Below are 25,788 nucleotides of genomic sequence, written 5' to 3'. Positions count from 1 at the left end.
TTCCACCATTACTAGTATAACAAAAATAAATACATTCCGGTGTGTATATACCTCATAGTTTGTAGACGCTATAACTTTTGCGCAAACCAATCAATAAATGCTTATTGGGGTTTGTTGTGTGTGTTGTTTTTGGTAAAAAAAAAAAAAAATATGTGGCCTAAATTTGTAGCCTGTTTTTTTTTTGTGTTATAGCAGAAAGCAAATACTGTGTGATGATTTTTTTTTTTTTTTTTGTTTATAGCGCAAAAAATAAAAAACCCAATACTACCAAAAGCAAGCTCTATTTGTGCCAATAAAATATAAATTTTGTTTGTGTACAACGTTGCATGACCGCACAATTGTCCGTTAATGTAACGCACTGCCGTATACCAAAAATGGCCTGGTCATGAAAAGGGGTAAATCTACTGGAGGTCGGCTGGAGGCCATGTGGAAAGGTCAAATATATTTCATCACTTCCTTTTTCTTATATGGGGAAAAACGTACGACCCAACGATTAAATGATTTATTGTTTGTAAATCAGCCATTACATGATGGCAAAATCGTTGGCTGTCACAATACATTCGAACGATTTTTCATCTAGTGTATGGTCAGCTTTACAGCTATTCACATTTATACCCAACATTACTCCTTTTCTCAGCGTGGCAAATTGTAGTCAACTTCTATTTTGTAGTTTTGAATTCTGTTTTTAATCTCTAGGAGTTCACAATGCACGATACCATTGGTTGCTACGTGGACATAGACGGTGGTCGTGTGAAGTTCTCTAAGAATGGTGAGTGATTTCATATTTTTAGTAGGATTTGCTGTTTTTAGGAGCTTTTTGATTTTCATCATTTCTTTACCTTCTATTTAGGCAAAGACCTCGGAAACGCATTTGATATTCCCCCGCACTTGAAGAACCAAGCATTGTTTGCGGCATGTGTTCTGAAGGTTAGCACAATGTCTTCTAGTATTTCCATTGTTGGTGTGTGTGTGTGTGTGTGTGTGTGTGTGTGTGTGTGTGTTTTTTTTTTTTTTTTTCATATATGGGTTATCTGTTATCTTGACTAGTTCCATTACCAAAGACTGGATTATACATTTATCACGACCCTGTAACAACTTGAGCACAAAATGGCTTCTACTGGCAGAACCATGTTGTTTATACACAGATACTTGGGTGGTAAAAGCTTTGAAAACGTGAGCTTCAGTTCGCACTGCACACCGAACGTGGTTCACAGGAATCGCACCACATTCCTGTGCAAATCACATGTGGTTGTGTGCGGTGCGATTTGAGCTTTATTGTGAATTGGCTCAAATTGCACTACATCCGTATAAAAAGGGTGCAGGCGTTTATATTTATTTTGTCTGGATAACGCCCATGCAATTTGGTTCAGACAAGCGCACTGCGCTTTGCAACCTGCTTTTGGGTTGTCATTGTATTTTAACCACTTGCCAGCCAGCGACGTACCTGTCTATCCCATTATCGTTTTTTTTTTTTTTTTTAGAGCCAGCACTTGGCTCTCTTGCAAAAGCAATCCTAGTGACTAACTAGTGGATTTCTTTTTACAAGCAGCGGAAGTAGGAGGCCTTCCAGGGCTTTCTCAGGCTCTCCTACCCTACCGGTAAAGCCAAGCAACCAGCTGGTGCTTCTGCCGGCTGATCGGAGAGCAGAACAAAGACCAGATCGGCTTTGTTTGTCTTTCGGCTATGGTAACCCAGAAGAGATGACCTGACATCGCCTCCAATTTACCTGGATGTCAATGGTGCCATTTTCAAAAAAATCAAGTGCATTGGAAAACACTGTTGTTTGTGATCGAATGGCTTTTAAGGGCAGAGGAGGGATTTTGGTTCTTACAGACCCCAGGTCTCGCCATAAAGAGTACACATCACAAGCCTATTGCTGTCACAAGGAATAAAAGCGATTAAACAAAATATCGCGGCAATGGGTGGTGCGGTGTGTCAGTCTGACACAATGCTACACCGATCTTGGTAAAGAGCCTCCGGTGCTCTTTACCACGTGATCAGTCGTGTCCAGGGGCGATCACAATGTAAACGGGAAAAGCCGCTGATCGGCTTTTCCTCACTCGCGTCTGACAGACGCGAGTAGAGGAGAGACGATCGGCTGCTCTCCTGACGGGGGGCTATGTGCTGATAGTTTATCATCACAGCCCCCCTTTGGATCACCACACAGGACAACCAGCATGTGGCCCAGACCACCAGGGATGGCCTTCCACACTGGACCACCAGCTATGGCCCCTAGACCACCAGGGAATGCCAATCTGTGCCAAGGCAGCTGCCAATCAATGCCCACTCAAAATCCCTGCCAGTGCGACCAAGGATACTCAGCAGTGCCCATTGATGCCCATCAGTGCCATGTATCGATGCATATCAGTGCCCAGCAGTGCCACCTATTAATGCCACCCATAAGTACCCACCAGTGCAGCCTTTTAGTGCCCACCAGTGCCACCCATGAGTGCCCATCAGTGCCGCCTATCAATGCCCATCAGTGCTACATATTCGTGCCTGTCAGTGCCACCTCATTGGTGCTGCCTTATCGGTGCCCATCAGTGAAAGAGAAAACACACTTCTTTACAACATTTTATAACAGAAAAAAAGAAACCTTTTATTTTATTTTTTTCTAATTTTTTGGTCTTTTTTTTATTTGTATAGCAAAAATTAAAAATCCCAGAGGCGATAAAATACCACCAAAAAAAAGCTATTTGTGGGGATAAAAAAGATAAAAATGATGTTTGGGTACAGTGTAGCATGACCGCGCAATTGTCATTTAAACAGCGACAGCGCAGAAAGTTGAAAATTGGCTTGGGCAGGATGGAGCGCAAGTGCCTGGTATTGAAGTGGTTAAAGTGTCGCCTTTGTGTAGTAAAATGTACGTAGTTTGTCACTATTGCACGGGCCTGCGCAATTTTGATGCCTATTTACTCAGCGTGACATCTTTTATATGTTGCCAAAAAGTTGGGTTATGTATTGTTGGTTGTTTTTCTGTTTTTGTTTTTTTTGCGTTAAACTTCAAAAAATTGTATTTTTGTTTCCCCAAAAAAAGTAAAAAAACGCTACCCACGTGACAGGAAAAAAAATTGCTAATCCCACCAATTTTTTTTTTTTTAGGGCTTCTGCTATTAAAATAATATATAATGTTTGGGGGTTCTAAGATATATTTTAGCCAAAAATACTAATACGTGCGAACCAAAAGTGGTAGAAATGGATTGGCCTTCAAGTGGGTAATTGACACCCGCACCAGTAGCAGATCGCATGAACACTGTACTATGCAGTGCAGGAAACGCACAGGAAACGCTGCGTTTCCCATACCGCACCAATGTGAACCCGGACTTTATAGATTTATGAAGATCTTTTTTTGGAGTGGGCTCTCGTACAACTGAGGTTTCAACGTTCTTTAGGTTTCTCTTTATCAAGACTGTCACGTTGATAAAATATACCTGTGTGTCTGGAAAATGTAGGAGGTATGGCTCAAGACTCTTACAACAGTAATACTCCAGACAAACCTTTTCCAGTGCTGGGTTTTACACCCCATTCACACTTGTGCGACTTTGGACATCAAGTCGTACCCCATGTTTTTCAGTGATAAAACATTAAAGTCGTAGCGACATGCACTACTTTGGTCCAACTTCCATGCAACTTGAGGGCCATAGACTTCACTGTTAACCCTCAAAAGTTGCATGAAAGTTGCTCCTGAATGTTTTACATTCAACAGGGGGACTTTGCAGAGGGACAGCAAGTCGCATCCAAGCTGCACCCATTCAAAGTTGCACTGCTTTGGAGTCGTACAAGTGTGAATGGAGCCCTATTCAGGCTCACTCAATGGTGCCACCGTTTGATTAATCATCTACAGTGCTAAGATGGCTTCAGAATTGTGTGTGTGTGTGTGTGTGTGTGTGTGTGTGTGTGTGCGCAGGATAGCTGTAATCCTGGCAGATGTAGCACACAAGATATTAGAGTAATCTTGAGAAGATAATGGAAGGCCTTTATAGCTTCCAGTTTCTACTCTGAGTGTATATTAGTCTATTAGAATGTAGGACAAGCCAATGTTTTTGTGGCTTTGGATAGAGGGGGGAAGGATTAGAACTCCCGTAGGGTTTTTCACACTGCTCCGACATAAAAGTAGTAGGCTTGCGATCCGACTTTGCCCTGCAACTTAAGCCCCCTTTCACCCTTTTGCGATCTCAAAGTCGCGCGATTTTACTGCAACTTTGCGGTCGTGTCTTTGCCGCGATTCTTGCTGCGATTTTAAGGAATGCCTGTGTAATTGGCATCGAAATCGGACCAAAGTAGTGCAAGGACTACTTTTGAAGTTGGAACGACTTGAAGCCGTACTAATATGAATGGTTGTCATTGGAAATCATGGGGAACTTGTCCTACTATTTTGCAGTTCCAAATCGTGGGACAAGTCGTACAAGTGGGAAAGGGATCTCAGTCCAACTTTTATCCAACTTATTGTGACTTTTTACACTCTATGGCATTAAAGTCGTGTCAAAGTTGGATCAAAGTAGTGCAGGAAGCATTTTCAACGCTGGAACGACACAAGTAGGATCAGTTAAGAAGGCTCTCATAGGGCCCCATTGATTTAGACATGTCATGCGACTTGTGCTCTGGAAGTCGGAGCACCTTTTGGACCAGCCCTAAGCCTAGGTTCACACTGAATGCGGGTTGGAAATTGTCCAACTTCGGCAGCGATTTTGAGAGACATCTGTGTGGCTTCATGCACAGATGTCTATTGAAATCGCCCCTGAAGTCGCCAAAAGTAGTGCAGGAATTACTCTTGGCAATCGGCGCGGCACTGGAAAGAAAAATCTGCCTTCCCCAAGTCTCCTAAATAACAGCATTATATTTCTTTGTTGCTTTTGGAGAGTTACTCTCTTCCTGTCTGATATGTTTACAGCAGTACAGGAAGTGTGGGGAAGTCTCTCAAATTGTTTACATTAGTGGTGCCCCCTGAAGAGCGATCATCAGTGAATTTATTTTCAAAGGGTGTTTGACAGTAATGGAGGCCCTGTATTGGCTACTTACCACCTATTTTAACCCCTAAAAACCCACACCACTGAGCTGCAACCGCACGCATTGCTTGTGGTTATGGCACGACCCCATTAATTTTGAATGGTTTGTGCTTGGTGGGTGCTACTGCCTGCTGGACGCAACAGGGAGAATATTTTTGCTGTGCTGTGGCATCTGTATACCCCTGTCGGCTGTCTTTACAGGTTAAGGGGGAGCCATTGGGGTGGGGGGTTGTTAAAAACCTCTCTCAACCTTGCCACTCCCCAAATGCAAGGGTATAACAAGCCTAATGGCGCCCTGGATAGCAGTAAAACTGGCAAAGGGGTTCTAGTTCTTCATCTAAAACTGAGAAGAGTTTAGGTTGGACATACACTTTACATTTATTTTACCATTGCTGATGTGGAACGTATTGGTAATTTCAGAATGCTGAGCTGAAATTTAATTTTGGAGATGAGGACTTCAAATTCCCACCTAAGGACGGGTTTGTTGCTTTTTCCAAAGCCCCAGATGGCCACGTAGTCAAATCCCAGAACGCTGGTATGTATAAAGCTCTGCTCTCTTAAGATCCTATCCGTTTTCTAGGTTAGGAAATGAAAGCCACTTGGTTTGCAGCATAACTGCTGTGCTGCTGCTTCCTCTCCTAGTCTGATCTCTGCTGTACAATGGATTGCAAAAAGCTAATATAAAGGTAGATTCAGGTACTTGAACAGCTTGCATGGAAAAAAAAATACTTTTGATATATTTAATGAATACAGAGTTGAATTAATGTGTTTAGTTTCTATCTACAAAGCTTGGCTATAAGATTTGCAATTAAAAATGTATAGCTCCTATCACTTGGTTGCTTCAGTATCTATAAAGTGATGATTTCCTGTAGCACATGCCTTCCGTGGAGCATGACAATAGAAATAAATTTACTACAACTGTAGAGTACAAAATCTGGTGCAGCTCTGCATAGAAACCAATCAGCTTCCAGGTAATTTTTTGTCAAAGCTTAAAGCGGGGGTTCCGCAGGTTTTCGTTTTTTTTTTTTTTTGTTTTTTTTTTTTATGGCTTCTGCCGCTCTTACCTTGTAAAAGTTATCACTCATCTGTCCCAGTCTTTTTTAGCCCGCTCCCTTACTAATCGCCAGAAAAGAAGATCTTTTAAAAATCCGTGATGGACATTTCCATCTTTACTGTGGGCACTGTGAAGCCCAGCTGCTGTTCCTTCCGGGATGCGGTGAATGCTGACGTCCCAGCATTCACCGCTCTATCACGCGCATGTGCAGTGTTGATGGCAAGCGTCGCCATCAACACTGCACTGTTGTCATCACAACGGCGGGTGTCGGTCACGCCCCGCTTGACTAGTCACGCCCCGCTTGACTAGTCACGCCCCGCTTGACTAGTCACGTGACCCGCGGGATTTCAGCACAGCGCGTCTCCTGGGATTCTCAGGACTCACTCCCAGGAGACATAGCGCTGGTCGGGGGAATTTGAAATCCACGCCCACTCCCGCGGGGAAAAGTGAGTGAGAGCTCACAAATGGCTCGGGTACAAAGGTAAGGACGGCGATTAAAAAAAAATAAAGAAAAACTGAATCATTATTATCAAGGGCTGGTGGTTTTAGACAGCCAAAGTTGTAATTTAGGGTGAACCTCCGCTTTAAGGCCCCTTTCACACTGAGGTGTATTTCAGATGTTTTGGCGCTAAAAATATTGCATAAATAATGCCTGAAATGCTCCTGCCCCAGCATTCTCAATGTGAAAGCTCAAGGGCTTTCACACTGAGGCGATGCGCTGGCGGGATAGAAAAAATCTCCTGCAAGCAGCATATTTGGAGCGGTGAGAGGACCGGTGTGTATACCGCTCCTTCCCATTGAAAACAATGGGACACCGCGATAATTCCACCGACAATGCGCCGCTGTACTAAATATCTGATGTTGGTACAATGATCTCCCACGCTGAACTATTGTGTTCTGATAGGAAACACACTAGTCATCGTTTTTAGCCATTGGCTGAGAGCGCTCACTGGTAGCCAGATCTTTTTCGGTCATACTCCAAAAGAAGCTGGCTAACCAGCCCGCTTCTCTAAGACCTGCTGCTGTATACATGGGCAGAGTTTCTATTCAACTGGCTGATATTTGGCCCCTGTGTACGACCCTTTAGGATTTAGGTCATTCCTTTACACCTGTATTTACCATTTTCTAGGTCTGATGTTCTTCCACCATGTTTACTGACATCTTGCTATTATGTGGTGTTTTTATTTCAGGAAGTGCCCAAGTGAGTCAGGCAAAGAATCTGCCTAATGCACCAAAAGCCCTGATTATTGAACCCTCCCGGGAGCTGGCGGAGCAGACTCTGAATAATGTCAAGCAGTTCAAGAAATATGTGGACAATCCAAAGCTAAGGTGATCACTATGAGCAGCTAAAAAATAATCATGCGCCACACTAATTTTGCTTTTGACTTTAAGTTGTGTTTACTTGGGCTGATGAATGGCGAGGAGAGCCTGTCCGATGTACAAATACCTATACGTAGATTTGTATTCCTGGCCCATAAACTTCTACTACAGTGTTGGATTGCTCCCACTTCATCAGGTTCCAAAATGTGGATAGCGACTGTTAATGACATCCATTTTATTTATTTTTTTATTAGAAAGATTAGCCCATACACGGAAAACCTGCCTGCTTCAATTTTGTGTCATTAATAGCTCCTGCTTTCTAGTCCTTTAATATGTATGCATGAAGTATCTGGTGGGGTTGGAATTTCTCTTTACCCTCTTATTCTCTGAACAAAGCAATGACTGCTTGTTGTATATCCTTGGCTTCTCCTGCTTATGACAACACCTTACATTTTTGTGTAGTGTGTTTATTATTTTACACATGGCCCTATTGCATTATTTATCCATTTTAGAATTGATTTAAAACAGTAAAAACCCAGAAGCAAACATTTTTCTATATTGCAGCTTATCAATTCTTAGATATGGTGGCTGCATTTGTTTTCTTTTATTTTAGGCTTTCTTTTGTTTTTTTTTTTTGTTTTTCTATCTCACCAGAACAAGCTCTCCTGCAAATTTAGCCCTTTAGGCTCCATTCACACTAATGCTCTTTTGGTGCATTTTGCAGAAATGCAGGGAAATTTTTTAACATGGTTTCCTATGGAACATTTTCACATCAATGCTTTTTTGTGCCTCTGAGTTTTTGAAAAGGGTCAGGGACTTTTTTCCTGCAAAAAGCAGCATCTTGCATGCAATAGAATTCACAGAATGGACCTGCATCAAAAACGTGTTTTGCAGGGGTTTTTTCAACCTGTTCATAGCTGGTTGTTAAAGGAAATGTAAAAAAAAAAATTACTGGCTTAAAAAAAAAAAAACGCAAATCGCGGAGAAACGCACGTCAAAAAATGCAGCAAGCACCGCAAAAAGCATTGCAAAAACGCTCAAAAGCAACATGCATAGGTGTGAATCGAGCCTAAATCCTCTCGAGGATTTGCGCGGATTTCCATGCGATAGAGTGTACTCACCATTGCATTGAAATCCGCGCCGAAATCCTCTGGCGATGACGTGTCGCGCCGTCGCCGCGATTATGACGCGGCGACGTGCGCGACGCTGTCATATAAGGAATTCCACGCATGCGTCGAATCATTACGACGCATGCGGGGGATCCCTTCGGACGGATGGATCCGGTGAGTCTGTACAGACCAGCGGATCCACCCGTTGGGGTGGATTCCAGCGGATAGATTTGATAGCATGTCATCAAATATTTATCCGCTGGAAATCCATCCCAGGGGATAAATATCCGCGGAAACAGATCCGCTGGAGTGTACACACCATAGGATCTATCCGCTGAAACCCAATCGCTGGGATTTTTCAGCGGATGGATTCTATCGTGTGTATGGGGCCTTAGAGTGTTGCGACAAACTAGTTACCAATGACATGGGTACTTACAATCGGCTTTTATTTATTAATTTAAAACCTTTATCCCAAAAGAAGAAAACATGTTGCTGTGACTGCCTGTTTAACTGCAATGTAAGCCGAGTTTGGCCTTTAGTTGGTGTATTTCAATCTGCTAGTACATCAAACGCTCCAGTCCCCCCAGACCAACAATGCTGCTGTTCAAATCTGCCCCCTGTTCTCCCTTATCCAGAGGGATGGAACTATAATACAGGAGGTGTGTTAATGGAAATAGATCACCAGGTGCAAACGGAGGAAAACTAATGCAGCCATCATGTATGATGATTGCTAAGCTGCAATATATGTTTGGTTTTGGGATTACTGCAGCTTTAAGAAAAGATGAGCATAAATTGTCAAGCCATATCACTATTGTTGGTATTGGAACTGAGATTTGTGACACACAAAGAGAGCTTTGAGGGAATGGGTAAAGGTTGTTTGGTGTGTGTGTGTGTGTGTGTGTGTGTGTTTTTTGTATTGACTGAATACTTTTTAATTAAAACACCTGCTGTTTAAAAAGATGCTGATGCTATCATTTTATTATGTAGGGAGCTCCTGATTATTGGTGGAGTAGCAGCAAAGGAGCAACTGGCAACGCTGGAGAGTGGAGTATGTTTACATTTTTTCCTTCCATTTCAGACTGGTGTTCTTGTCAAAGCTGAACTCCAGGCATATAAAAAGACTTTATAATACATAAATACATGTGTTTTTTTTTTTTCTTCCCCCTGCTTTCTGCCTTTCATTTATAGGCTGTGGGTGGATGGGAAGCCACGCAGATCGCACACCCGGGAGCCCGATGATTGGTGTGTCCCCTGGACATAGCGGATCCCATTACCGATGTGTCCGGGTGATCACATGGTCTTATACAGAAATGACCTAGTACTCGATGGAAACAAATGTAGACATTGGTTCTCTCTGCTCTCACACAGATCAGCCTGTGAGTGTACAGCAGCCTGTCACAGTGCATATACACTCTCAGACTGTGGTGTCAGCCTGCTTCAGTGTCTGAGTGCCCTAGTGTAAGACCAGCCCCTGTCACCTGTTCCAGTGTCTCTAATTCTCATAGTAACACTGCCATATACCAGCATTGTGATTACCAGTGTACTAATCACTGTCATACCCCATACCAGCTTCCTGATCACTGCCTTACCCTATACCAGCATCTTGATCACCTTTACGTCATACCAGCTTCCTAATCACCACCATACTCCATGCCGGTGTCCTAATCCCCTCCATACACAATACCCGCATCCTGATCACCACCATTTCATACCAGTGTCCTAATCATTGCCATATGCTATACCAGCATTATGTTCACCTCCACATCATACCAGCGCCCTAATCGCTGCCATACTCCATGCCAGCATCCTAATTACCTCCATATTCCATGCCAGCATCTTAATCGCCTCCACATACCATACTGGCATTCCGATCACCTCCCATAAACCATACTAGCATCCCGATCACCTCCCATACACCATACTAGCATCCCGATCACCTCCCATACACCATACTAGCATCCGGATCACCTCCCATACACCATACTAGTATCCGGATCACCTCCCATACACCATACTAGCATCCCGATCACCTCCCATACACCATACTAGCATCCGGATCACCTCCCATACACCATACTAGTATCCGGATCACCTCCCATACACCATACTAGCATCCCGATCACCTCCCATACACCATACTAGCATCCGGATCACCTCCCATACACCATACTAGTATCCGGATCACCTCCCATACACCATACTAGCATCCCGATCACCTCCCATACACCATACTAGCATCCCGATCACCTCCCATACACCATACTAGCATCCCGATCACCTCCCATACACCATACTAGCATCCCGATCACCTCCCATACACCATACTAGCATCCCGATCACCTCCCATACACCATACTAGCATCCCGATCACCTCCCATACACCATACTAGCATCCCGATCACCTCCCATACACCATACTAGCATCCCGATCACCTCCCATACACCATACTAGCATCCCGATCACCTCCCATACACCATACTAGCATCCCGATCACCTCCCATACACCATACTAGCATCCCGATCACCTCCCATACACCATACTAGCATCCCGATCACCTCCCATACACCATACTAGTATCCCGATCACCTCCCATACACCATACTAGTATCCGGATCACCTCCCATACACCATACTAGCATCCCGATCACCTCCCATACACCATACTAGCATCCTGATCACCTCCCATACACCATACTAGCATCCTGATCACCGCCCATACACCATACTAGCATCCTGATCACCTCCCATACACCATACTAGCATCCCGATCACCTCCCATACACCATACTAGTATCTGGATCACCTCCCATACACCATACTAGTATCTGGATCACCTCCCATACACCATACTAGCATCCTGATCACCGCCCATACACCATACTAGCATCCCGATCACCTCCCATACACCATACTAGCATCCCGATCACCTCCCATACACCATACTAGTATCCGGATCACCTCCCATACACCATACTAGTATCTGGATCACCTCCCATACACCATACTAGCATCCTGATCACCGCCCATACACCATACTAGCATCCTGATCACCGCCCATACACCATACTAGCATCCTGATCACCTCCCATACACCATACTAGCATCCCGATCACCTCCCATACACCATTAATCGCCGCCATACTCAATTAAAAGCTGAACTCCAGGCAAACTGCACAGATGAAATAGAGCGGTTGTACATGCCTGAGGATTTGTATTTTTGCCAATCTAGTACTGGGATTTATGCAGCTCTGTCACACCGTACCACCCTGACTAGCAAGGCAAAAGATGAGATTTTTTTTTTTTTTTTGCTACAGTTAGTCAAGCCAGATTTTGTCCATCTCTCGGCCTGTGAAAGGACAGGGAAGGAGAAGCAGCAAACCGATGAACTCTCCTCTGTTACTCTGCTGTCTCCTATCAGCATATTACTTGTTAGCACCTAAACACAGCAGTACAACAGATTTGCTCTTTGTACTACATTCCCCTCTTCCAGCATAAGCTCTGCTGTAGAGTGGATTGCCAGAGGCTGATGCCAGGTTCCAATCGGGTAGTTACACAGCTTGGATTTAACCACCTCAAGTCCAGACACTTTCACCCCCTTCCTGTCCAGGCCAATTTTCATCTTTCAGTGCTGTTGCACTTTGAGTGACACTTGGTCATACAACTCTGTACCCAAAATACATTTTTATAATTTTTTTTTTTTTTTTTTGAGACCTGCTTTCTTTCGGGGGTATTTATTCGCCATCCTGATCGCCGCCATACTCAATACCGGCGTCCTGATAGATGACATACCATAGTTTGTAGACTCTAACTTTCACATGGACTAAATAATATATTTTTACAAAACATCTTTTCAAAATTATCAGTATTTTTTTGTTTTTATTCCAAAAAATAAAAACCTCAGTGGCGATTAAATACCACCAAAAGAAAGCTCTGTCTCAAAAAATAAAAAGGTGATACTCAAAGGAGCTTCATTGGGGGCTTTGGTGAAATATCCAGGATCTAAACAGACCCCTGATGTCTCCCTTTTGAGATGGGGACTGAGGACAGGGACTCCCCAGTCTTTCTTTGCAGCCATACTGGACAATGAATGAATAGGAAGTGTTCTGTGCTGAGCGGCTTTTTGTTCATTCACAAAATGAAACGTAAAAAAAAAAAAGATTTTGGCTGTTTGCTGAGTAAGGAAGGATTGGAACCTCTCTCAAGCAAAGTTGGGCATTTGGATTTATATGTTTATTGTCTGTACTTTTATAGTATAGATATACTTTAGATAAAGGGCCCTTTCACATTGGCGATCCATCAAGCCCGCCCGCCTGTCCATATTTCAGGCAGCCTGACCAAAAGGTCAATGAATTTTTATTGATCGGTGGGTGTAAGCAGACTTGTGTCCATTTACACCCACCTACCTCTTCTGTTTGGGTGGACTGGATTGGATGTAGCCGAGTGTAAACGGACATCAGTCTGTTTACTCCCAACCACCCATAGAGCAGAGTGTTCTCTCTGTATAAACTGAACAGACAAGGACCTGTCATCCACCCCTCTTCTCCGATCAGCTCACAGATCCCAACGCTGATCTGAACGGAAGGTGTCGTGTGAAATGGCCCAAACTGACACAGCAGAAGTTACTTGGCAATCATCTGATGTTGCCAATGGCTGTAGATGATATTGTTGCTGAGAAGTACTGTTCTTGTGTCAGGAATAGTTTACTTTGACATTTAATGTACATTTTTCTTGTGTTCCCAATAGGTAGATATTGTAGTGGGCACTCCAGGCAGAATTGATGACCTTGTTTCAACTGGAAAACTGAACCTGTCCCAAGTGCGCTTCCTGGTGCTCGATGAAGCTGTAAGTTGTCGTTTTCTTTACCCAGTGGGTTTATGCCAATGTCCTGGTGCTCACTATTGATATGTCTTGTTCTATAGTGGTGTCTAGTTTTCTCCTTGCTGATATCTCTGGTGTTGTGTTGTAGGATGGCCTCCTGTCTCAGGGATATACAGACTTCATCAACAGAATTCATCAACAAATTCCTCAGATCACTTCCGACGGGAAAAGGCTGCAGGTAAGACGAGGAGCAAACATCTGCTATATAAAACCAATCGGCCTTAATATTATGACCACCCGCCCATTGAGGCATAAACTCCGCTAGACCTAGAAGGTATCTGGCACTCCACTAGACCACTGTGATAACTGGCATCAAGCAGTCCGTATCGGATCCCTAATAACCTGCAAGTTTCCAGATGGGTCCTCCATAGATCCAACTTGTTTTTCCAGCACATCCCACAGATGCCAGATTGGATTGAAATCTAGAGAATTTGAAGGCCAAGTCAACATCTCAAACTCATATTGTTCCTCAAATTTGTCTTGAATTCATCAGACTGGGCCACCTACTTCTTTTGCTCTGTGGTCCAGTTCTGATACCCATGTGCTCAGCTTTTGGCTGTGGACACAGATCAGCAGCATGGGCACCCTGACCAGTCTGCAGCTACGCAGCCCCAATTAGTAACAAACTGCAATGCATTGTTTGTTCTGACATCTTTCTGTTGGAACCAGGATTTTTGTAAACCCTTTACAACCACTTTTTACCACAGGCAAGTCTATAATAAGTGCTCTTGTACCTTTAAAGGAGGGGTGGCTTCCCTTCAGTTCACCTGCCCCTGTCTATCCATTAAAATGCATGTGCCTCCACTGTGGGGACGCTCATTGTTTAGTGTTAGGACCACAGATATTACAGGGTGCCTTGGCGCGGCTCTGTGGCTCACGCATGCGTTTGCAAATGCGTGCGGACTGAACCCCTGTTTTTAACGCATACTGTAGACAGGTTAATTGGTTTTCTGCAAGCTGGTCGGTAAGTAGGCTTGGTTTTTCCCTGGGCATTCCCCAGGTTTTTGTTGTTATCTGCTTTAGCCTTCCAATGCTACTTACTGTTATGGCCAGCTATAGACGTGGGCAGTGGACATGTTTATGCTTCACCTGTGGTGTTTATATTGGTCCATCAGTGCACCAACACCTTTGCAGCCATTGTGCTATATGCTGGGTGCTTGGTGTGCTCTTGTACCTTTAAAGGAGGGGTGGCTTCCCTTCAGTTCACCTGCCCCTGTCTATCCATTAAAATGCATGTGCCTCCACTGTGGGGACGCTCATTGTTTAGTGTTAGGACCACAGATATTACAGGGTGCCTTGGCGCGGCTCTGTGGCTCACGCATGCGTTTGCAAATGCGTGCGGACTGAACCCCTGTTTTTAACGCATACTGTAGACAGGTTAATTGGTTTTCTGCAAGCTGGTCGGTAAGTAGGCTTGGTTTTTCCCTGGGCATTCCCCAGGTTTTTGTTGTTATCTATAATAAGGCTCGCCTGTAGCTTCCCCCGGATATCTCCTAAACCACGGTTTAGGACATATCCCCTGTATCTGCATGTGCTGACGTCATCATCGCATGCACACTGAAGCAACGGCACGTACGTGCCTTTGCTTCAGTTAGTGTGCCATTACCGGTGGCTCCTACGCGCATGGGCGTGAGTTAGAGCTGCACAATTAATCGTTAAAACAATTGTGATCTCGATTCAACCTCCCTGAGATCTCCAATGCAGAGTTTGCTGATTCATTCATATAACAAGTGGAGAGACTTTATCTGCTCACTCAGATGTCAAAAGAAAAAATCCAGGCAGTCTGCCAAGTTTGTAACAACATGAAACATTGTAACTAACTTCCTTCTTAGATCAAACTTCTGTGTGTAAATGCAGGAAGTTTAACCACTTAAAGTCCAAATCTTTTTCTGACACTTGTTTTTTAAGTTAAAATCAATATTTTTTGCTAGAAAATTACTTGGAACCCCCAAACATTATATATAAATTTTAGCAGAAACCCTAGGGAATAAAATGACAATTGCTGCAATATTTTATGTCGCACTGTATTTGCCAAGCGGTCTTTTAAATGCAATTTTTTGGGAAAAAATACACTTCAATGAATATTAATAAAAAAAATAAAAAAACGAAACGGTAAAGTTAGCCCAATTTTTTTGTTTTAATCATATGAAAGATGATGCTATGCCACGAGAATCGTAATCTATCTTCTAAGCCAAAAAATTGTGATTTCTCATTTTAGCCAGAATCTTACAGCTCTAGCGTGAGTGCCTTTGTCTTGCAGATTTTTTTTATTTTGGTAGTGGGTTTACAACCACTTTTAAGTTTTTAAAGTAATTTTGAGCTATGGTAGTTTTTCTATTAGATTGGACTTCACAGCTTTCACTTCCTACGTGAGCCGTGGCCACCCATGATCTTCTCGCGGTTTACTGGTTTTCCTTCCTTGGACTAATTTTGGTAGGTCCTGACCACTGCAAACAGGGACATCCCAAGAGCTGCATGTTTTTGAGTTTCTCTGACCCAGTCATCTAGCCATTACAATTTGGCCCTTTTCAAAGTTTCCCACCTTACGCTTGGCCATTTTTTTCTGCTTTCAACACATCAACTTCAGGGCCAACATGTTCAGATGTTCAGTTACTGCCCAATATATGCCACCCATTTACAGATGTCATTGTCGTGGGATAATCAATGTTCACTTTACCTGTCAGTGGTCATCAAAATATTGCAGATCTGTGAAATTAAACAGTCATGCCCAAAAAAAAAAAGATGTAGGCTGGTCAGAGCCTGACCTTAAAAACTTACTGAGAAGTGATTCTGAGGTTGCTTCAGAGACACATAAGTGGTACCACAAGCTGCCTGATGTGTAAATAGGTTAGCTGATGGCAAGTTCTCTTTATTCACCCGGCTGGCCATTTTCTTATTCAATTTCCTTTATTTACCTTCAGCTATGTAGTACAAGGGCCTGCCTGACTGCATACAAATTAAAAATGTTTAGGTTTTGGAATATTGCACAAGAAAATTTTGTTTAATGTGTGGCCAGTTTTATGCACCTACGTACATTTATCATGCAAAGAATGAATTGCAGTGATTTTGATTCCTATATAGTATCATTATGCAGACATTAATTAGATCTGAATGGGAATTTTTAAGCGAAATAAAGATGTCTTTCGCTAATTTTACAAAAGGAATACTGACATGTACATTTTTCTGCCAGGGATGTAAAGCCCGAGTTCATGTATTGACTTTTGTTCTGCTCAGGTGATCGTGTGTTCGGCCACTCTGCATTCGTTCGATGTGAAGAAACTGTCTGAGAAAATCATGCACTTCCCTACCTGGGTGGATCTGAAAGGAGAAGATTCTGTCCCTGAAACCGTTCACCATGTTGTTGTGCCAGTCAACCCAAAGAAGGATAAACTGTGGGAGCGACTTGGCAGCAAACATATCCGAGTAAGTGTAGTGCTCCGGGGGATCTGTATATCATTTATTTAGGTACTTGGATTACAAAACATGAAAGACGATGGTGGATTTATATTCCTCCTAAAAAACAAAACAAAAGCCTGTTGGTATCTGTTATTGCCGACATGTCATCTGTGCAAGTCTCAGGGCTGTCATCCCAATTCTGGCTTTACTATCCAGCGCAGGGTGGAAGGAATAAGTCCTAGGACATTATTAAAGTATACCTAAAGTCGTCAGTTTTTATTGCTGTCTATGCCCCCCTGTTAAAGCGGGGGTTCACCCAAAAAAACATTTTTTAACATTAGATTCGAGTTGTCATAATGACAATCGGCTGTTTTTTTTTTTTTTTATCCCTGTACATATACCGTATTTTCACTGCCGCTTCCAGGTATGTCTTCTGCGGGACTGGGCGTTCCTAATTGATTGACATCCTTCCGACCGTCGCATGCTGCGCGTCACAAGTTGCCGACCGTCGGTGCGCAGGCCGGCTTCTTTCTGCAACTCCTGACGCACTGTATGCGACGGTCGGAAGCCTGTCAATCAATTAGGAACGCCCAGCCCCGCAGAATACATACCCGGAAGCGGCGGTGAAAATACGGTATGTACGGGGATAAAAAAAAAAAAAACAGCCGATTGTCATTCTGACTACTCGGCTGAATCTAATGTAAATTTTTTTTTTTTTTGGGGTGAACCCCCGCTTTAAGGTGATTTATCCTCTCTATTTGTCCTGTTTAACATTATTGAAAGTAATGGGTACTCAGTGCGCTTTCCAATTAACAGACTTGTCCCGATACCACCCCCCCCGCACAGGCATTCACTGGGAAGCTCAGTGTGCTGCCTCTCCTCCTCCCCCCGACTCTTATGCAACTGCATATAGAGGGATCATTTATAAAAACACTTTATAATGGATTTTTATGTTTATACAAAATTGTTTTGCCTTTTATTTATATTTTAAACTGAATGGGTTGTTTTAAACAGAAGTTTTTGACAATATTTTTTTTATAAAGTAAATGCTGTAAACTAATTTAGTAGTGAGAAATTGACATCCCGCACTCTCATGCCTCAGATCAGCCCCAATTCCTGCAACTCTACACTTCCGATCACTGTCACCGCTGCAAATGTGTTTCACCACTGTAACCCTCTGCTTTTCTGTCCCACGCTGAACCCCCTTCTCATCCCTCCCACCACTGTACCTCCTTTTACATCTGCTCCACCACTGTACCCCCTTGCTCTTCTGTTCCACCGCTGTCCCCTCCTGCTCATCTGCCCCACCGCTTGTGATATGCAGGAATGAGACACATATACCTATCCTGGCACACTCATCCTGCTGATCCAACTCTCATATCCAGCCCACGTTCTTGTATGTGATGTAACCTAACAGCATATGGAATGGATGCGCAATGAGGGGCATTTTCTCAAAGCAGTGGGCCTGTGTGCAGGAGCATACGTTGGGCCCTGCGGCTGAGAAAACGTAATTGGGTGTGATTTTCATTGCGCTGAATACTGGCTCTGGCTTAACTACTTAACCCCCGGACCATATTGCTGGTCAAAGACCAGAGCACTTTTTGCGATTCGGCACTGCTTTGCTTTAACTGACAATTGCACGGTCGTGCGACGTAGCTCCCAAACAAAATTGGTGTCCTTTTTTTCCCCACAAATAGAGCTTTCTTTTGGTGGTATTTGATCACCTCTTCAGTTTTTAATTTTTGCGCTATAAACAAAAATAGAGTGACAATTTTGAAAAAAAATGAATATTTTTTTACTTTGTGCTATAATAAAGAACACCCAAAAATAAAAAAATAATACAATTTTTTTCCTCAGTTTAGGCCGATACGTATTCTTCTACATATTTTTCGTAAAAAAAAAAAAAAAGCAATAAGCGTTTATTGGTTTGCGCAAAATTTATAGCGTTTACAAAATAGGGGGTATTTTTATGGCATTTTTATTATTTTATTTTTTTTACTAGTAATGGCGGCGATCAGCATTTTTTTTTTTTTCCGGTACTGCGACATTATGGCGGACACTTTTGACACAGTTTTGGGACCATTGGCATTTTTATAGCAATCGGTGCTATAAAAATGCCACTCGCAGTGAAGGGGTTAACACTAGGGGGCGGAGAAGGGGTTAAGTATGTCCCTGGGTGTGTTCTAACTGTAGGGGGGGTGGACTTACATGGGTAAATTACTGATCTTCTGTTCATACATTGTATGAACAGAAGATCAACATTTCTCTCCCTGCCAGGACCGGGAGCTGTGTTTACACACACAGCTCCTGGTCCCCGCTCTGTAACGAGCGATCGCGCCCCCCGGGCACGGGAGTCGGGGGGCGCGCACGCACCTCCGTCGGCGCGTACACGCCCCTAGTGGCCTGCGCGAGAGCCGACGTATAGCTAGGGGAGCCGACTTGCCGCCGTAAAACGATGGCGGCTGGTCGGCAACCAGTTAAAGGGACACAGTGCAGGGGTTCAGTAGTAAGTGACGCAAAGGTTCAGGAATAATTTCAACAAAGTTCCCAGAAGCTCAACAGTAATTCCACAAACTGTCTCCTGATTGTGGTTTTCTCAATCACAGTGAAATCCCTTCTTTGTGAGATTGGTAGTGGCAACCAAGCAAGTCCTCTTCCTCCAGATGGTGGATGGGGCTAGCAGGACTGTGATATTGGCTTTATCCATGGCCAAAGAAAAACCTCCTCCTGGAAACAGGGAACCCCCCCCCCCCCAGAAGAACTGCACCAATCTCTTCCCCATCTCAAAAGCTGACGATTGTAGTTACAGCAAAATGATGTAGCCAAACAATGTTTCCCATCTTTTGCAATGTGTGGGGGCACAGTGCCTCCCCCTCAGTGCAGGTGCAGCATGGTAAATTCTGAAATTGGAATACATTAGTGTCTCACTGACGCTTCCCTGCGCTGCTCTGCTAATGGGGAGGGAAGTCAAGTGCCGGCAAAATAGGCTTTGTGTGTTGCTTGCTGCACCGGTGTCGGGAGTTGTCTACCCCTGGACTATGACCTGCTGTAGCATATTGTGCAGCTTTTTTCACCATCGGCTCACAGAAGAATGTAGAGATTCCTCTTCTATTCTATGATTAAAGGTAAAGTTCACCACCTAGAACAAGTTGCACTCGTATTTGGGCTGTAACATGTTCAGCCCCCTTCACCTCCGAGTTCCTCCTCCTCTCTGATAGTTGGCGAGGGTTCCTCCGCTGTTGCATTTAAATTCAGTGCAGCTGTGCTGTCTGCACGGTCACATCAAGTAATCACAGTAATCTGATGAATGCATAAACTACAAGTCCCATCTTCCACTGCAGCAGATGGTTTGGGGACACAGCAAACATGTGGAAGAAGGTGCTCTGGTCAGATGAGACCAAAATAGAACTTTTTGGCCTTCAAGGGGTTGTAAAGGAAATTTCTCTTCCGTTCATGGATAGACACAGCCTTAATCTTGACAACGTGGGAAATAGCCTATCTTTAGGAGTGACTAGGCAGAAAGAGTTGACTTCAAAGCCGAACCGCCCCCGCCCAGGGTGCGGTCCCACTGACTATATCCCCTCAGCCTGCACCAACAATTCAGTTTTTTTTTTTCTGCCTAGTGCTAGAAGAAGACATGGCCCCTTCAGGACCAAGGCTTGGAGGCTTTTAATTCAAATTTATTTTTTGGGATTTTTTTATTTTATTAAAGTTTTTCCTGCGATCTTCGATCAACTGCCGACTGGGCGACAGGCTGGATCCGAGATCCTTGTATTCTTCCCAGTTTCGGCCATCGAGCGTGTGCCGACCATAGCTGCGCGCTGGATAGTCCACGACATTCCCGTCGCTATACGCTCCAGGGCTTGCATAAGGACTGGTCTACAGGGCCAAGTCGTAGTAGCCTGACAGACAGTCATCTCCGTTACCATGCGGAAAATGCACTGTCCAGGATGCTTCCACCATAAACCCACAGGAAGGGTAAGTAGCTACTACCTTGCTTTAGCAAGAAGACAGAGCTGGGCATCCGTGTAGAGATGAGTATAGGGCCTTTTCCCCGTTCTCCCCTTCCTCCTTAGGCTCCCTGAGCTAGCTGCTGGGCAGGGGTTCCTCTGGGGAGCTTCACTTGGGAAACCATAAGTCTAAATCGGTGTATAAAGCTGCATAAGAGATTCTGCTTTCCTGTATGTCCTGCTCCATACTGTCGGCGCCTATGTTTGGTGTGTCCATGCTGTATTTCTCTTGTAGCCACATCTGTATTGGCCTAGCGACACTCCGTGGCCATTTTCCTGGCGATTTCTGCTGAAGTGTACTGACTGCTGCATTACTCTGCTGCACCGTGGTTTTCTGCCCTGTTGGCTTCTAGTGTCAAATCAGCGGCCATTGTACCATGGATCAGACCATTGAAGGACGGAAGATGAACAGACACACGCTGCTGACTGAACCAGCCTTCGATCCCAGCTTTGGAGAGCACAGATCGACAGACACGCTCTGCAGGAAGCAGCTCTGCTATCCAAACCATCTACTACGGTTCCTGGGTGGTGAGCCCTCTGGGGGGGAACCCCTTGTCTCTGCTGCAGCCAGGAGGGGAGTCCCTGTGTCAGGCAGGGAAGACTGCCCAGACAGTGAGGACGACCTCGGCAGGTCAGCACACGATAAGGCTCTAGTAAGTGACCCTATCACCACAGTGCGAGATACTCAAAAGATAGAGGGGTCTGCAGAAGCAGCAGACGCGCCGGTCCCTTTTGGGTTCCGTAAGGCAACCCGCACTGCTAAAGTGTCTCCTTGTGTGTCTTATTGGACAAACTTTTATACAAGGAGTGGGATAAACCACAGAAGGTTTTTTTTCAGTCCCTAAAAATCTGCATTACCCTCTTGAAGAGAGTCTCTTGAAAATATGGACCTCACCCCCGATAGCGGACCCTCCTGTGTCCAGATTAAACAAGCTAACCACCATACCAGTGGAGGGGGCTCTCACCTTCAAAGACCCTGCGGACGAGAAGGCTGAGGCGATCACCCACAACCTGTACACGGTAGTGGGTTTGGGGGGTACGCCCAACCATAGTTGGGGCCCTGGTGTCTGACACTCACGGAATGGGCCTAAAATGTATTTGTGAATCAGCCTTGGACACTATTCCTCTGCTGGCCAGAGCTTCAGGTCAGGCGGTGGTGTTACGCCGTCTACTTCGGTTAAGATTTGGTCCACCAACCAATCTTCCAAGTAAGCCCTGATGGACATGCCCTTTAAGGGCGACAGACTTTTGGAACTTCCCTGGATGACATAAATAAAGATGCTACAGGAGATAAGAGCACTGCTCCCACAGTCCAAGAAGGGGGAAGGAGCCACGCCGTAGGCAAGGGCCCTTCTTACCGCACACAATCGTTTTTATCGTCCGCCAAGTACGGTGGGTAGAAGACCACAGGCCGATAAAGCACCTGTTCAGGGACAGAGACGTCCCTGGTTTCGCAAACCCAACAACCTGCAGACAAAGCTACGGCCGCATGAAGGTTTGCTTCCACCCATCTCTCGGGTTGGGGGAAGTCTTCGCGAATGCACGACTCGGTAGACATCTCAGGTCCCCGACCGGTGGGTTTGCAAAGTAGTGTCTTCAGAGTACAAGATAGAACTTCTATCTTGCCCACCTAACAGATTATTTTTATTTATTTTTTGTCTCGCTACAACCGACTTGTCAGGAAGCCCTATTTGGGGCAGTTCAAGACCTGCTGAAATGCAGGGTGGTTATCCCTGTCCCAGTAAAGGATCGGTTTCAGGGGTTTTACTCCAATCTGTTCATAGTACCAAAGAAGGAGGGCGTTCGCCCAATTAGGGACCTCAGGGCCCTCAATTGCTTTGTGAAGGTACAAGATTCCGGATGCATACGGTTCGCTCTGTCGTCGCTGCCCTCCAGCCGGGGGACTTTCTGGCATCCTTGGACATCAGGGATGCCTATTTACATGTTCCCATATGCACAAGCATCAGAGACTTCTGCGCTTGCGGTCGGGGAAGACCACTATCAATTTGTGGCCCTCCCCTTTTGCCTGGCATCGGCACCAAGGTGCTTGCCCCAATTCTCACCCTACTAAGACAACGTGGCATCACTATCGTGGGCTTCTTGGACGACCTGCTTCTGAGGGCCGCTTCAGCCTCAGAATTGGAGTTGAGCGTGTCTATAACATGTCAGACCCTAAGACACTTTGGGTGGCTACTGAACATTCAGAAGTCAGTAATGGTACCGACTCAACGCCTAGTATATCTGGGATTGATTTTGTACTCCTCAGAGGCAAAGGTTTGCTTCCCTGTGGAAAAGTTGCAGACCCTTCGGGCTGCGGTGCGGTAGTTAACATATCAGAAAGGGTCGTCGCTCCGCTTTTGCATGCGAGTCCTGGGCCTCATGGTGGCCTCCTTTCGAGGCGGTACCATATGCGCAATCTCACACGAGTGCTACAGAAGGAAATTCTGTCCAGATGGGACAAGTGCCCATCATCCCTGGATTATCAAATTAGGGTGAGCCACTTGGTCAGGACCTCCCTTGTTTGGTGGCTGACCTCACCGGCACTTCTGTCCGGGAAGTCGTTCCTTCCTTATCACTGGATAGTCATCATGACGGACACCAGCCTTACCGGGGGGGGGGGGGGGGGTCTGGGGGGTTCAGTCGACCCAGGGTCGCTGGTCTCCAGAGGACTCCCATCCCATTTGCCGATCAATGTCCTGGAACTTCGGACGATCAGGCTGTGCCTCTCCACATGGTCTCAGAGGCTACGAGGGCGTCCAGTCAGGATCCAGTAGGATAAGGCCACGGCGGTGGCAAATGTCAACCGTCCGGGAGGAACAAGAAGCTTGGTTGCAGCGTCAGAAGTTGCTCAAATCCTAAGGTGGGCAGAAAGGAGCATACCGGCCCTGTCGGCCATATACATTCCGGGTGTGGAAAACTGGTAGGCGGACTACCTGAGTAGCCAGATGCTGGACCAAGGAGAATGGTCTCTGCACCCAGAGACGTTTCGGCTCCTTTGCTCAAGATGGGGCACACCAGACGTAGATCTCTTGGCATCTCGACTCAATCGGAGGGTATTAAGGTTTGTGGCCAGGTCAAAATACCCATGGGCAGTGGCGCTGTGGAGTCAGTACCGGCTAATATATGCCTAAGCTCCTGCCTCTTCTGCTTGAGTGGAGGCAGAAGGGATTCCAATAACTTTAAATGCTCCGGATTGGCCTCTGCGTCCTTGGTACACCGATCTAGTGCGGTTAGTAGCAGACGTTCCTGGCGTCTACCGCTGAGAGAGGACCTGCTGTCACAAGGTCCCATACTGCATCCTGCTTTACAGTCGCTGGCTTTAACGGCATGGCTATTGAAAGCCAGGTTCTAAGAGACCGGGGCCTATCGGATTCTGTAATTCCTACCATGAGAAAGGCTAGAAAGTTATCCTCTAGGAGGATGTATTATCGCATTTGGAGAGCTTACTTGGCCCTTTGCGAGGAAATGAAGTGTAATACACTGACTTATTTGGTGTCCAGAGTCCTGCTGTTCTTACAGCGCAGGGTGGTCCAAGAGCTTGCTTTAAGCACGATTAAGGGGCAGATATCTTCCCTGGCTGTTTTCTTTCAGCGACCCCTGGCGACTCGCACTCTCTCTTTCTCTCTCTCTCTAGTGAAAACATTTCTACAGGGTGTTCGGCATGTGGCCCCTCCAGTCCGTCCTCCACTACCACTGTGGGGATTTGAATAGCAGACGTCCCTTGTCGTCTACCGCTACGAGAGTACCTGCTGTCGCAAGGTCGCATACGGCATCCTGCTTACAGTCAATGGCCTTCACAGCATGACCTCTAGGTGCCTCAGAAACCACCGTTTGAGAACATTGGGGAAGTTCCCTTGTTGACACTTTCTCAGAAAGTGGTCCTTTTGCTGGCTGTTAGGTCAGCTTAGACGGGTTCTGAGCTGGCAGCCTTGTCATGAAAGGCTCCCTATTTTGATCTTCCACAAGGATAAGATGGTGCTGCGTTCGCAGCCTTAGATTCTTCCTAAGGTCATTTCGACCTTCCATCTCAAGGAAGACATTGTACTGCCATACTTGTGTACTCATCCGTCGAATCCTAAGGGGACGACGTGGCATTCCTCGGACGCTGTCCGAGCTCCGAGAATATACTTGTCTGTTACTGCTCCGTTCCGGAGTTCAGACTCACTGTTTGTTTCGGGGGCTGGTCCAAAGAATGGCCCAGCGGTCTCATCGGCCACCATTTTGAGGTGGACCCGACAGATCCTGATCAGGCTTACGCCATAAAGGGTCGGGCACCTCCCTATCACGATGCATTCGACCAGGGCAATGGTGACTCTTGGGCTTTCTGACATCAAGTGTCTGTTTCCCAGGTGTGTAAGGCGGCGACCTGGTCGCTCGGTCACACTTTCACTAAACTTTACAAGTTGATGTGAGTGCATCTTCGGATGCAAAGTTTTGCAGGCGGCTGTTTAGAGTTACAACTCCTCAGTTGAGGAGCTCTGTTTTGTTTTGGGGTGAAGTTTAATTTTATGCTTCCCACCCCTCATGTTGACACTGCTTTGGGATGTCCCACTTTGTCCAGATTAAGGCTGTGTCCATCCATGAATGGAAGAGAAAATAGGATTTTATGCTCACCGTAAAATCTTTCTCTGAGTTCATGGATGGACACAGCACCCACCCATCTTTGTCTGTACTGCTTGCTACGAACTGAATTGCTTGGCGCAGGCTGAGGGGATATAGTCAGTGGGACCGCACCCTGGGCGGGGCGGTTCGGCTTTGAAGTTGTTAGCCTATCTTTAGGAGTGACTAGGAAGAAAGAGTTAACAACTTCAAAGCCGAACCGCCCCGCCCAGGGTGCGGTCCCACTGACTATATCCCCTCAGCCTGCGCCAAGCAATTCAGTTCGTAGCAAGCAGTACAGACAAAGAGGGGTGGGTGCTGTGTCCATCCATGAACTCAGAGAAAGAAAGATTTTACAATGAGCATAAAATCCTATTTTTTTTTTCCCCCCTAAATAGCTTCCATTTACCTTAG

The 25,788-nt window shown here is 45.3% G+C and overlaps 1 protein-coding gene across 1 annotated transcript in view; it reads left to right on the top strand.

Moving 5' to 3' along the window:
* DDX1 (DEAD-box helicase 1) overlaps nt 1-25,788 on the top strand; it is a 79,541-nt gene that overhangs the window by 30,398 nt on the left and 23,355 nt on the right. Inside the window, exons 10-17 of the mRNA XM_040348568.1 lie at nt 697-769; nt 851-927; nt 5,427-5,541; nt 7,251-7,389; nt 9,477-9,537; nt 13,235-13,333; nt 13,458-13,547; nt 16,604-16,792. Of these exons, the coding sequence (XP_040204502.1) occupies nt 697-769; nt 851-927; nt 5,427-5,541; nt 7,251-7,389; nt 9,477-9,537; nt 13,235-13,333; nt 13,458-13,547; nt 16,604-16,792 (843 nt within the window). The remainder of the gene's footprint in view (nt 1-696; nt 770-850; nt 928-5,426; nt 5,542-7,250; nt 7,390-9,476; nt 9,538-13,234; nt 13,334-13,457; nt 13,548-16,603; nt 16,793-25,788) is intronic.

This window comes from Rana temporaria, chromosome 4 (assembly GCF_905171775.1).
Source record: "Rana temporaria chromosome 4, aRanTem1.1, whole genome shotgun sequence".
Classification (NCBI taxonomy): Eukaryota; Metazoa; Chordata; class Amphibia; order Anura; family Ranidae; genus Rana; species Rana temporaria.
The sequence above is the reverse complement of the archived record's forward strand: the minus strand, read 5'-3'. Positions and strand labels throughout refer to the sequence as shown.